This window comes from Pelodiscus sinensis, chromosome 1 (assembly GCF_049634645.1).
Source record: "Pelodiscus sinensis isolate JC-2024 chromosome 1, ASM4963464v1, whole genome shotgun sequence".
Taxonomy (NCBI): domain Eukaryota; kingdom Metazoa; phylum Chordata; order Testudines; family Trionychidae; genus Pelodiscus; species Pelodiscus sinensis.
Genome location: NC_134711.1, coordinates 211,306,822 through 211,321,134, shown reverse-complemented (window position 1 = coordinate 211,321,134; position 14,313 = coordinate 211,306,822). Strand labels below are relative to the sequence as shown.

The following is a 14,313-nucleotide window of genomic DNA, read 5'->3' as shown; positions in this document are numbered from 1 at the left end:
GTGGGGCAGCAATGGGACTGGTGAACCCTGTCCCCGGGGATCCCGGGCGGAGCACAGCAAAAGTGGGGCAACCAGCAAGCCCTGTCCCTGGGGATCCTGGCAGAGCACGGCAGAGACAGGGCAGCCAGCAAGCCCCGTCCCTGGGAATTTCCAGCTGGCTGGAGGAGAAGCGGGGCCACTGCAGCTGGGGAGCCCCAGCCTCGGGGAGCCCTAGCCTAGGCCAGAAACCAAGTCCAAGTCCTGCAGTCTGGAGCACAGTGGCAGTGGGGCCAGAATGGAGCCAGCCACAGGGAGGGGGAGCTTAGTGCGAGGCTGGTGGTAGGGGACATTCCATGATCTGGCAAATTCCCTCATTCAGGCTGAGCCAGGTCCCAAGGGTGCCAGACAAAGGAGGTCCAGCCTCTACTATACTGAAAATATCTTCTTAAAGTCTAGATCACCAGAAAAAGTAAAGTACTTATCTGGCTCTCATCCACCAGTCCTGGCTGTCAGTGTCCTGTGCTGTTACTTAGCTCTAATTTACCCCTAAATGTCTTCTAAGAGCCCAGTAAGCAGTGGAAGTGTTGGAAATACCACTAAGCATAAGCAGGGGTTTTATGCTTTACCATACATTATTAAGCAGCACTGCAAGCTCTGTTTTATTTATTCGCCTTGGTGAAATAAAAATAAAGAGACCCACTCCTCACAATACTGACCTCCCATGGTTCGGCAAATTCTCTGGTTTGGCACCCATCATATCCCGAACGTGCCAGACTAGAGAGGTTCAACTTGTATCTCTACAGAGAAGCGAGGCCTGTACTGCCAGAGAGCTTATCCCCAGCAGTCACAGACAAGTCTGCTCCATGCTAAAGGCAGGTGGGGGTGATGATGAGGGTGCTCACCCTCCTAGGTACTTAGGAGAGTGTCACAGTTATTCCCATGCTTAAAGACAGGCATGTGCTTAAGGACCTCACTATCTAGTACAGAGAGTAGGAGAAGCACAGATGCTGATTATCCCATCGGCAGGTGTTGATTGCGTGTGTGTGTTCTCTCGGTGTGCTGCACTGGCCCTGCTCAGATAACCGCTTAGGTAGGTTCTGATCAACTGCCCGAAAGACCACAGACTCCATTCAGCGACAAAGGCACTTGGCCAGGTTTATTGCCGACAAAGCATGGCATTAGTGCGCTACAAGTAATACATGTATGCCCATGCCAATGAATGGAGGGACTTTCTGTTCCCCCCTCAGCCAGCGAAGGAGATCCCGTTTTTGGCTCCTCCTTTATATGCTGATACAAAAATGTAATGCGTGGTGCCTCTTACATGGTTAGTTACCATGCTTTAGCTTGTACTTGTTGGTTCAATCAAAACATTGCTATCCATTGCGCTTTCAGACTGACCTTCTCTTTAAGTGGGGCCAGTGTGTCCATGTATTGTCTTTGTATCGGGGTGTTCTGGTACTTCTTTTCTGGGATGTGTTTACATGAAATCTTCCCCCAAAAGTTTTTGTGCAAGAGCGCGTCCACACTGCATAGATGCTCTTGCACAAGAAAGCGCTGATTGCCATTCACAGAATGACCATCAGAGCACCTGTGCTTTTTCTGATAGGGGTCTCTTGCACAAGAAACCTCTGGTGTCCATGCACACACACCTTTTTGCACAAGAGCTCTGACTTCTGACGATCTACTGTACTCTTTCTTGCACAAAAATGTGCTTGTAGTGTGGACGTGCCACGAGTTTTTTTCCCAAAATGGCTGGTTTAGCACAAAAACTCTGCAGTGTAGACGTAGCCTTGAGTGCTTATGCCAGCTCTGCTTTAGCCAAGTTTATGTGAAACTGCACCAAGTATCTGCTTTGTAACAGGGCTTAACTTTTCTCACAGACTAACTTTTGCTAACTTTGCTTTATATCAGCAGTACCTGGCTATTTAAATGGAGGCCTTAGGTCCTATACTGGGCCCTTTACACCAGGCCTCATCCCTCAGGATCTCTCCACTACATCCCCCCAAATACGTGCTATTAATAACCACAGGAGGCAAATATGTTGATTCCTGAATCCATGAGTCTGATCCAATGACTTCTCACTGATTTCAGTGGGCAGACTCCCACTGACTTCATTGTGATTTAAGTTAGGGACTAAAATCACTGGAGTTTTCAGTATTATTACTGGACATTCAATATTTTATAAAAGTGCTTTGGGGCAATAAATGGCTAGCTGCCCAGCACGCAGCATGGATGTGTCTGTAGGTCTGTGTGTGTAGTGACTATTGGAACTCATTACTCAGCTCTGCAGAATGTTAACCAGTTAAACAGGTGTTGCAACAAACAGGGTCCTATAATGCTGAGTGACAGTGAAGGATTTAGAAAAAAATCACTGAAATGGTCTTTTTGGGGTAGAAATGGCATCCAAATCACTATCAGTTATGCCTCAAGAGACTGGCTTTCATTACACAACATATGTTACTGTGAACAGTTAATATGATCCTAATCATAGCTGATCTGCCTGCACAGAAGAGGAAAACTTGAGATTTGCCTGATGTTAGCTTATTTCAATTCTTGACAACTGTCTGCAAACATGATAAAATGCCTTACTGTTGATGACAACAGCCTGAGGGGATGAGTTTTGCCTGAAGGGAAGTAGAGTGAACCTTGCAGTGTACGCTGTTAAGTACATTCATTAATAATAGGCATCACAAGGGATTGCACATGCCAACCTCTCAGTTAGTTGGAAAAAAGTTGATATATTTGCTACTGACAGAGATAGGAGAAGATACATTCATAGAATGGCCAGTGAACATTAGACAAATCCCTACCAGGCCTAAAATACTAGTTGACCCACCACAAAAAAAAATTTAACTAGAAGAACGGAACGAATTACAATTGAAGTCACAGGTATCCTGATATAGATCTTGAGAGGGAACAAGAGGTTTTTAAATTAATTTTAAACTGCATGACTGATTAAACGTCCTCAATAGAAATCTCTAAAGAGAAGTTGAGGGGAAAGTGTATGTATGAAGGGAGGGGAGAGTTGATCCACACTCTAAAGCATATGAGGAATCATACTATTTCATTCTCTAAAAACTTGGCGATCACAGAACACACAAATATCTTAATATACTCTGCATAACATCTCCAATGGTGTGGCCCCAGTACAACATATCAGTTAACTGCTACAACCCTGACATATAAAATGAATAGAGGCTTGTATTACCTCATGTACAGAATAGCTTCCTATATAGAGTAATTGTTGCATTAGTACATTACACTGTAAGGGTAAACGTATCACATACAATGTGCTGGAAAGTTTTCCCCAGTGATACATATGGGAGTGGTCCTACCCAGTGCCAATTCCTTGTGCTCTGAAGTGAAGGTACAAAGGGCAGGGTCACCCTGCTCTTCCTTCATTTCCTTCTTATTACCCATAAACACAGCCTTGGGCAGAAAGGATACGTCTCGTGGGATCTTAAAGCTGGAAGGGACCTCGAGAAGTCATCTAATCCAGTCTCCTGCACTCAGGGCAGGACTAGTATCATCTTACCATCCTTGACAGGTGTTTGTCTAACCCGCCCTTAATAATGTCCTATGATTGAGATTCCACAACTGAATTAATTGCTGTTGCATTTGTAGCAGAAGTATCATAGTGTTTATGCTTTAAAAGTAAACTCATTTTACTTCCTCTTAATGCCATTTGTACTCATACATGAATTTCAGAGGATCTCTGTACATGTTTAAAATCAATGCACCTGAAATTGAATTAACTGGTGACAAGTTGACCTGATTGCAAAATTTCAGAAATGTTAAAAATTTCAACCAGAGCCAGTTGAAAACTGTTGTTGGCATGTTTCCAAAATGAGAGAGAGATCTGTGAAGTATTGGCCAAAGTTAAATTTAACCCAGGATGACTATTGTTCATTGTCATGGTTACTAACAGTTCATTCTCTTTGTTCTTAGGTATAAAGCCATAGTGAGACCTATGGATATCCAAGCTTCCCATGCGCTGATGAAGATTTGTCTGAAAGCTGCTATGATCTGGGTTTTATCCATGCTGCTTGCCATTCCTGAAGCTGTATTTTCTGACTTGCACCCTTTCCATGACAAAGGCACTAACAAAACCTTCATCAGCTGTGCCCCTTATCCGCATTCTGACGGGCTACATCCAAAAATTCATTCAATGGCCTCATTTCTGATCTTTTACATCATTCCTCTATCAATCATTTCAGTATATTACTATTTCATTGCTAAAAATTTGATCCGGAGTGCTTACAACATACCCGTGGAAGGAAATATACATGTTAGGAAACAGGTATGAATTTATTTGTATTGGAAAGTTGAGTATATTACTCTTGTGTGGAATGACATGAAGTTTGTACCATGAATAGAGAAACTTACTCTAGGAGAGTGTGGAAGGTCTGTTCCCATTTAGTGGCTGGACATTTGTGACTCTACTACTGTTTCCAGCTAAGAGCACTTAAAGTATGTTTATACTGGAGATGGTGTAACATCTTCGTAGCTTTGATCAAGATAGAGAACTGGAAACAACAGCCTCCTGGGGTCACCAGCAGTGAGCTGGGGTAACTAGCCCCAAGTACGATCCTGTATGGAAACCCTTGGCATGTACTCTGGGAGCTAGTTGCTCTCAAAAGTGTGGCTCAACTCCTATTTTTAGCACACTAGGTTGATCAGAGCTAGAACAGGTATGTCTGCTTGAGCTGGAAATGACATCTCCAGCTCCCGTATGCCACAACCCTTAGATCTTGTCTAAATAGGAAAGTTACACAAATTTAACCTGGATTTGTTTTTAAACTGCTTTAAACCAGTACAACCCTCTGTGTGGACTCTCCTCTTTCAATTTACATGTGGACTATTGCAGCATTGCATAAACCAATTCCCTCTTGATTTAAAGTATCTGAAGGAAGCTGCCCTTAAACTGAAATAAGTGTCAGTATGTGGTTTTGCTCTAATTTCAATAAATCAGTTTATATTCTTGCCTTGAACTGAGCTGGTGCCACTTCCTCGCAGAGGTAAGCTCTTTCCAATATACCTGAGTCACAAGAGGCCCATACTGTTATGTTTCAGACTCTACCTGAGTGGGGTTAGTTGTACAAACAGTGGCTTTACCCTTTGTCAGAAACATATATGAGCTTAATTTCTTGAACCTTAAGAAGTTTTTCCACCATTAGTTTTAAGGTAGCACCATATGGATCGAAATATGTGCTTTCAGTACAGTAAAGTGGGTGGATTTCACAAAGTACTTATTTTACATTATTTTTGAATGCTTATAAGTCTTTTCCCCACCTCTCCGACCTTTCTGCCAGGTTGACGACTGCTTTGGTTACCGTCTAAAGTGCGCTAGAAATATAGAGTCACTTCTCCTTTGTCCTTTCCCCCTACGTTTTGTTTACAGAATAATAAAGATAGCAAAAAGTGAGTCTGGTCAAGCTGAGTCAGTCAATGATTTCAGTCCTCTAGTGCACTCTGTAGCCATCGTTCTTTGTCTGAGATAAGTGATATTGATTTCTTTATTGCATTGCTTCCTTTTGCCATAGTGTAGATGTGGGCCACAATAGCTTCAATATCAAATTAAGGCTACATTAAAGTATATATATAAATACAGTTCACTCATGGAGAGACTTATCCTACAGGATTGAATTTACAGTTAGATCTTTGGGGATGTTTGACTGTCATCTGGTACATGTCAATCTTTTCGGAATTCAAAATCTACTCTTCAGCTTATGGAATTAAAGGAACATGAAATAAAGCCATGATGCACAATGCCAGTGTCTTCTTGCCTGTTCCATGCTAGCTTCTATCACAGGAAAAGATCTACTTTTTGTGAACAGCTTAATTCTCAATTTACTTATAGTGCTTTGGGAAGTAACTATCTAACTCAAAAAGTCTCAAAGGATACAGTGTTAGTCTGTAACTTTAAAAATTAGTAGTCCTGTGGCACTTTAAAGACTAACAAAAATATATATAGTATCATGAGCTTTCATAGGTAAAACCTATTTCTTCAGATGATTCCTCTCCAGCTCATCTGATGTAGGTTTTGCCCACAAAAGCTCACGATATTATAGATATTTTTGTTAGTCTCTAATGTGTCACAGGACTTTCATACCTCAAATGAGACCTGTCTAACTATGCTTCAGTTTTATAAGGGTGACAGCTGAGATTTTGAATATGCCTGCTCAGCAAAAGTGATTCATGGGCTACTCTGTCCAAACTAGAGGGTAACAAAAGCAGCGAAGGCATCACAGCAACAATTTCACAGCTGGTAGTGTAAGCCCCGCATGGACCCTGAGTGTGTAATCAGCTTACTAACCCATGCTGTGCTGTCTTCACTGCTATTGTTACCCATATTTGCTGGAGTCAGCCATGCTCAGTGAAGCAAGCCTGTGCACAGTTTTTGCTATGTAGGTATATCCAGAGTTTCAACTCTCACCCTCCTCAAGTGTAGCAATCAGAACTGAGCCCATTACTTTGCAAGGACCAGAATGTACCTCTCAGCTGTATAGGTACGGAACACTGGGATGGGCACAGATGGTGCTTCACAATGTGAAGACTCACAGGTGGAGCTAGCAGCAAGAGCCACACTAAGAGGGGAGGGGAAGAGGTAGGGCATGACCCCAACAGGCATGCATACGACAGCCTCTTAAGACCCTCTCTGCCACCAAGATACAGGAGGCATTGCAGCTCCCATTTTGCAATGCTGTCCAGAGGTTCCCGAGGTGGAGCAGTTGTATCTTCCTCTTTTGGATGGTGGATCCCATCTAAGGTCTTGTCTGCACTATGCCAATAGGTATGTTTTTACAATGAGAGAGATCATGCTGTATCACCCTACTGGGCAGGTTGTAACTTTAGAGGTGTTCAGGCTCTAGGATCCCTCACAGGATTGTCCCTTAAGGTTCACCTTTCCCCACTAAATCAATATACAACTGTAGCTTGCCCTGTCTGTGTAGCATGTTAACTGTCATGTGAACAGAATACAGCTTTTGCTAGTGTAGACCAGGCCTCAGAGAGTTTGTCCTTCCATTGCAACTTGGCCTTCTCCATCATAGCACAAACTGGGAGGTTGGGAAAGCCATTTATGACATATGCCCTGTGACAAACTAGGGGACCTGTCTGTGCAACTTATGAATGGTGGATGGTATTATTAAATTGTATCATGAAATTTCTGTATCATGGAAAGCCTACAGTCACCATTGCTGACAGGACATGCAACTGGTATTCACTAGATGAAGGGCAATGGGGAATACTTAACATTAATGATGCTTGTTTGACCACACAAAAATGATCCCACGGAGTGCGTGCAACTTGGGGGAAAGCCATTTTACCCATCTTATCGGGAGAGGGGGGGAGAAGGGGACTGTTTTCTGGAGAAAAGTTACCAAACACAGAAGAAGTAACCCAAGGGACTAGGAGGGGTTTACATAGGGAAATACAAAAGAAGCTTGGAGGGAGAGAAAGGAAGCTACAGGAGCTGGGGAGAAGACTCCATGAAGGAGAAACAATGATCTTGCCTGATGATGAGCAGAGTCTGCGTACCATGTGGTCCCTAGTAGTATCACATCTATGCTCTGTGCAGTGTGCTAGGCAGCTCCCAGCATCATGATTAATAAGTTGCTGGTTCTTGGACTTCTGCTGATCATGGTGAGATTAGTAATATACTATCACTGAGCATTAGGTTGACCTGTGTTTTATCTGTAGATAGAAGACATATTTTAGTTGCTAAAGTCTTGCGCTGTCCAGACCCTTCTGCATTAACAGTCTCATTTTCCCCCGGCCACTCCCTTGTGATAGGAACAGTAATGCACTTCCAGTTCCACCACCTTTTTGCCAAAGTGAGGAATGTTTGCTAATTTATTTTTCTCTGTGTTCTTTTTAGATCGACTCGCGTAAGCGTCTGGCCAAGACAGTGTTGGTGTTTGTGTGCCTCTTTGCTTTCTGCTGGCTTCCTAATCACATTATTTATTTATACCGGTCCTACCATTATTCAGAGGTAGACACCTCAATGTTGCACTTCATCACCAGCATCTGTGCTCGAATCCTGGCCTTTGCTAACTCTTGTGTAAACCCTTTTGCTCTCTACTTGCTCAGCAAAAGTTTTAGGAAACAGTTCAACAACCAGCTGTTGTGCTGCAGAACGCGTCTCCTCATCAGGTCCCAAAGCATGGGCAGAAGCACCACTCGAATGACCTCTCTCAAGAGCACCAACCATTCAGTAGCCACGTTCAGCCTCATCAACGGCAACCACGTCTGTCATGAAGGCTGTGTATAGAGCACCTGGCAGGGGACAGCTTTGGAAACTGTCACGCAGTGTAGTTAGCATGGCTGCCAGCTCTGCTTTGCAGGGATAATGAGTAGCATACATGCGTAGAGACATCAGCTGCATTCCAGCACTTCCAGGGGCCTGGGTTTTCATTCACAGCTGAAGCGCTGTTCTACGCAGCAGCTCCCTTAGGGCCTGACACCATCATAGTGAACACCTCATGTGCTGTGCCAAACGCCTTTCATGCCTACTTATTTTAACAAGAGTTCAGTGCACTCGTCCCCTGTAAGATCAGTCCTTCACTGGTGTGGAGCCAAATCTTGAGGTCCATCGTTTTGCCTCAGTTTTGATTCAGGCAGACTCCAAATTCAGTCACATAAAAACTATGTAAGAGATCCAAGATTTGTCCCATTGTTTGCAGAAAATGCTTCATGGGGATTTACTCTGTCATGTTTTTTGGCTGATGTGAATTCATCTAGATGAGAGAGACCCTTTTTTAAAAAAAAATAAAATTAGACCATTTCCTAGAGCTGTTAAATATTTATAAATGTTTTGAGTACAGTATTCTTAGCATAAAAAGACTTTAACAGTGTTGTTTACTGGGGTGTGTTGCCCCATCTGAAATGAGCAGTATCTTGTACATTACCAATGGAAAGCGGTAATATTTGAATAAATGTGAGTTAGAAGATGTTTACAGTTTGAGTGTGCACATTTTGCCATACTGCAGAAGGGAAAACACAGCACTTTGAGAGTTACTGACTACTCTGCTCTTCTCTCTGGGGTGCAAAATAATGAGGGTTATGTTATTAAATGAGTAATACAGAATTTTAGTTGTGTTTGATTCAGGATGAACAATGAATGTCAAAGTAAGCACAGAAGTGCTTCATGGGGATGTATTGTACCACGAATGACATTAAAAATTCAAGGCCTGGTGTCACACCCATTACAGCAACTTTCAACTTGTACTTCCACTGAATTCAGTGGAATTACACTGATGTAAAACTGGTGGACAATCAGGTTTTCAGTATTTTCTACTCCGTGCTGGTTGTAGAACCATGACATCCATTATTTTTAGCATAGAAAGATAATGTGCCACAAATACCACAGATTGCAAATCCTGCTTTAACATAAGGAAAAATCCAACTCCCTTTGAAATAAGTGGGATACAGATCAAGCTTTTCAGTTACAAAGCAAAATGGCGCACGTGAGAGAAGAATTTGAACGTTAGAGCCGTGAATGCTGATGGTGTATCTTGGTGTGAGCGGAAAACGTCAAAGACAAAGGGAGAATGAAACCAGCCAAACTTTGTGGTAAATTTGTATTGACTATGCAGAAATGTAATATAATGGTTGTAGCATGACCAGAGCAAATTTCCCAGTGCTCATTTAGTTCAGTAGGAGGTGTCTGCCAGCTTGCCTGCTGGGTATATGTTGGATGTGGAGCAGTTCAGAAGGGTTATTTTCCTTCTGTTTCAGTCTACGTGAGTGTCCTCTATATTTCAGTCTGGGGGTTGTATTAGCTCAGAATTCACAGCTGTAGAAACTAGTTTTGCCTGGTATAGATGTGAAACCATGACACTGGGCCCAGGTTTGGGAACTTTTGAAAGACTCTGGGATGCATTTCAAGCAGTTCATTAAATCCCAAATGAGGGGAATGTGTGTGGTTTTGAATTTTGCAATGAACATTTTCCATACTCTAGTAATTAAGTAAATTAAAGTAATGTGAATTAGTAAACGATGAAAAAAACTGTTTAGGTTTAACCAATGTTGAGCAGTACCTTATAGAATGATTACGTTCCACCTGATTGACTTCAGATGGACCTAGCTGTAAATCAGGTAACTACTTTAGTGTATATTATGCATCAGTGTGGTACTAACTGAGGGTACATCTAGACTGTGGGGGTTTTCTAGGATACTGGAGATATCCCGGAAAAACTCCATCAGGTCCAGGGAACACATTTGCTCTTCCGCCTTTTTTTGTGAAAGAGCAAACTCACTCTTTTGGGGAGCCCTGTATACCTCGTTCTACGAGGAATAAGGGCTCCTCCGAAAGAGGAGGCTTGTCCACCATTTGGCTCCATCTAGACTGGACCAAATGGCGGAAAAGCCTCTTTCAGAAAAGCAATCTGCCAGAAAAAGGCTATAGTGTAGATCTAGACTGATTAGCATTGGTTTTCACCTTTTTACTGCAAGTACGGGTACTGAGATCTGTGAGGTTAGCTGTTGAGAGATTTTTTGTTCTGATTTTAAAAGTACTTTCCTCAAAGTGCAAACAACAGCTAGCAGTTTGTTCTTCAAAAGCAAACACACTAATTTTGATGCAAAAGATATTTAAGATAATACAGAAAAAGAAGAGAGTTCTTTCTAGTTACAAATTCATGTATGACAGTCTGTTACTGTATTCTTCTGATGACCCTGTTTTCATCTGCCCTTCTAGAACTGGTCAAAGATATATGTGCGTGCGCGTGTGTGCGCGCGCGTGTGTGTTTGCGTTCACTCACGCTTGCTGAAGATTTCAACTTTTCATCAAAAATTTAAAAACTTTACAAAGTTTTGGTTTTTAGAAACTGCAAACCAAAACATTTTGACTGAAAATTGAGAAAGTCTTGGGGTCTGAAAGGAAGAAAGACCAGATTTTGGGTTTCTAACATAAAAATTGAAGAAAGTGTCTACTTTCCTCAAAATAGTCTTCATTTAATAAAAACACAAGTTTTCCATTGTAAAACATTTTGATCAAAAATTTTCTGATGGCAAAGAAATGAAATGGGCTATCCCAGACAGATTTTTCAATTATGTTTTCTTGGAAATTTGAAATTTTTATAAGAGACAAAGAACAATTTTTTTTCTCAAGTCTTCTTGTCTGTCTGAGCCTGGTGCTTGTTTTTGGCCCACCATTGCACTAATGTAATAGAAAAACACAGCCTGGGACATGAAAGACGGAGACTTCTAAAGGTTTTTCTTAAGAACAATGAAATATTTAGGATTGTATTTTTTGTAGTCTATTACTTATCTCAATACCCCCGTTTCAAAAACATGATGCAATTTTTCACATGACTACAAATGTCTGAATCCCAATCTTATGGAAATCAATACAAAATTTACTATTGATTTCAGTAAGATCATGGATTTGGCCAAGATGCAGTCTCAGGAAATTTGGAGGGGTTGCTGGTTTGGCTTGAATTGGTTTTGTTTATTTGTTTTTGCTTTTTAAAAAACAAATGGGACTTTAGAAACAGTTCACCCCAGGTCAGGATTTCAAACACACATACCCCAAATTTCCCATATCTGGGAAATTTCAAAATAAAACATTTCCCAGAAACTGGAAATCCCGAGTTTTGATTGCTCCCTCAACTCCCCTTGAAGTCAGTGAAAGACAAATATCCTCCTGGTCTTGCAAGACTGAGCTAAACATTGCATTGATTTGGACTTATGTTTTTAGAATTGCTTATAAGAAAAACACCAGAAACAATCTAAAAAGACAAGAAAAGCTCTGCAACTGAAAGGTATAAATCCAGCTCTTTCATTCATCATGCCACTCTGTACCTTTGGAGTAACTGAGACTCAGTGTTTCTAAACATAGTGCTAGGAAATGTGAATTACAGATCATCAAATGTTTGCGCTGCATGGCAACAATAATTAAACAAGCATATGGTGGAATAAAATGGTGGTATTGTTGAACCCAAATATTTATTTTGGGCAGAAAAATATGCCATCTACTCGGAGCCGTGATTTCTTACTTTTCATTAAAAGGAAGCATTTTGATCAGTATGGAAGTAAAGTTATGGTCATAGACTAGACAGATGGTATTTTCCAGGCATGATTTGGCAAAAGAGAATTCCATTATTGCTTGTGCCACTGTCCCTCTGCCCACCCTCCTCCCCCTTCAAAAAAAAAGAAGCAGCAATTTTAGAGCAGAAAATCTGTATTTACTCCAGGAGAAAAATCTGTCTTTCAGTTTAGCTCAGGTTTGGCCTCTAAGGGCATGAATTTTATTGCTGCTAAATAAGCAATAAGCAATCCATTGAAAGTTGAATGTGTGGTTATTATTTGCAATGTTATGCATCATTATCACAATCTAGCTTAGAATACATCTCCTATGGAACCATATAAAATGTGACTATATAATTTTTTTCAATGTTGGTTAACCCATATATAGTATTGGTCAAGAGAAAAGAGCCAACTCTTCAGGGACACAAAGAAGTATACAGAAGACATATTTTAAAAATCAAATGCTTCCTGCTTCTCTACTTTGTGATATGACCTGCACTTCATCCAATTTCTAATGGTACCACTTTCTATAATCTCTCAAGATAAAACACATATTAGTTAGCCAAGCAACCATACTAGATTGCTGTTAAAGAGGTAGTTGACTTGAAGGTCATTTAAATCTGTATTTAGGATCAGAAATATATACAATTTGCCATTACTGAAAGGATGTAGTTTGCCAAGTATTTGTATTTTGTTTTGTACAGTTCATGGGTCAGTTTCTGCTTTTAGTTACACTATTCATACAAACATAATTAAAGCTGGTTCAGAGCTATACAGCCTAGATCAGATTTTGCTTTCTGTTACGTGATTGTAACTGAGAACAGATGCTGGCTCGGGAGTTATAGCACTGACTGAACCCCAGTTACATTAATCAATGGCAATCATCCTAACAGAGAACACATGGCCTTTAAAATACTAGAACCAGGCATGGAATCTGAGTAATAGAAATTTAGTAAAGTTTTAAGTCCCCAATTCTGCAAAGATGTACATGTGTTTAACTTAAGGCACATGCACAGCTCTTTGAAGGATCAGGACTTAAGAAATTATATGTATTGAATCAAAAACAGATCAATGTTAATCTTTCTATATTACACATCATGCGGTATGTCTAGACTACATGGCTCTGTCGATGGAGCCATGTAGATAAGGTTTCTAGACATAGGGAAATGAAGCAGCGATTTAAATAATCACCACTTCATTTACATCAAAATGGCTGCCGCGCTGTGCCGATCAACTGTTTGGCGGCACAGCGTGGTAGTCTGGACACTCCGCGGTTGACAAGGGAAGCCCTTGTCAACCGCCCTGTTATGCCTCATGGAATGAGGTTTACTGGGCGGTCGACAAGGGCTTCCCTTGTCGATCGTGGAGCATCCAGACTACTGCGCTGTGCCGCCAAACAGTTGATCAGCATAGCGCGGCAGCCATTTTGTTGTAAATGAAGCGACAATTATTTAAATTGCCGCTTCATTTCCCTTTTTCGAGTACACTAATCTACTTGGCTCCATCGACGGAGCCATGTAGTTTAGATGTACCCATAATGATTAGTTCACTGGGAATTGTAGGCCTGCATTGCACCATGGTTAACAAAAGGACTTTTTTACAAGTCTCTAAGGGTACGTCTACACTACTACCCTAGTTCGAACTAGGGTGGTAATGTAGGCAACCGGAGTTGCAAATGAAGCCCGGGATTTGAATTTCCTGGGCTTCATTTGCATATTGCCGGGCGCCGCCATTTTTAAATGTCCGCTAGTGCGGACTCCGTGCCCCGCGGCTACATGCGGCACGGACTAGGTAGTTCGGACTAGACTTCCTATTCCGAACTACTGTTACTCCACGAGGAGTAACGGTATTTCAGAATAGGAAGCCTAGTCCGAACTACCTAGTCCGTGCCACGATAGTTCGGAATAGGAAGCCTAGTCTGAACTACCTAGTCTGTGCCACGTGTAGCCGCGGGGCACGGAGTCCGCATTAGCGGACATTTAAAAATGGCGGAGCCCAGCAATATGCAAATGAAGCCTGGGAAATTCAAATCCCGGGCTTCATTTGCAACTCCGGTTGCCTACATTACCACCCTAGTTCGAACTAGGGTGGTAGTGTAGACGTACCCTAACTTTATAAAATCATATCCAAAACCTCTCATTTTTTCAAGTATATAATAGCTTGTTTCTGGAAATATCTACTTAGATAATATGTGCAATTAGTTTGCTTGAGTAGTCACAATAAGTGGAGCCATGAAGGTAGAATTATGGATTAAATCCATTTTAGTATAAATAAAATGCAAAAGCTTTGTATTTAGTATTAATT

At 41.5% G+C, this 14,313-nt stretch overlaps 1 protein-coding gene across 1 annotated transcript in view; it reads left to right on the top strand.

Moving 5' to 3' along the window:
* The window catches only part of GRPR (gastrin releasing peptide receptor), a 33,375-nt gene extending 20,201 nt beyond the window's left edge, over nucleotides 1-13,174 (top strand). Inside the window, exons 2-3 of the mRNA XM_006122838.4 lie at nucleotides 3,928-4,279; nucleotides 7,859-13,174. Coding sequence (XP_006122900.1) covers nucleotides 3,928-4,279; nucleotides 7,859-8,251 — 745 coding nt within the window. The 3' untranslated portion in view covers nucleotides 8,252-13,174. The remainder of the gene's footprint in view (nucleotides 1-3,927; nucleotides 4,280-7,858) is intronic.
* The last annotated feature ends 1,139 nt before the right edge of the window (nucleotides 13,175-14,313 follow it).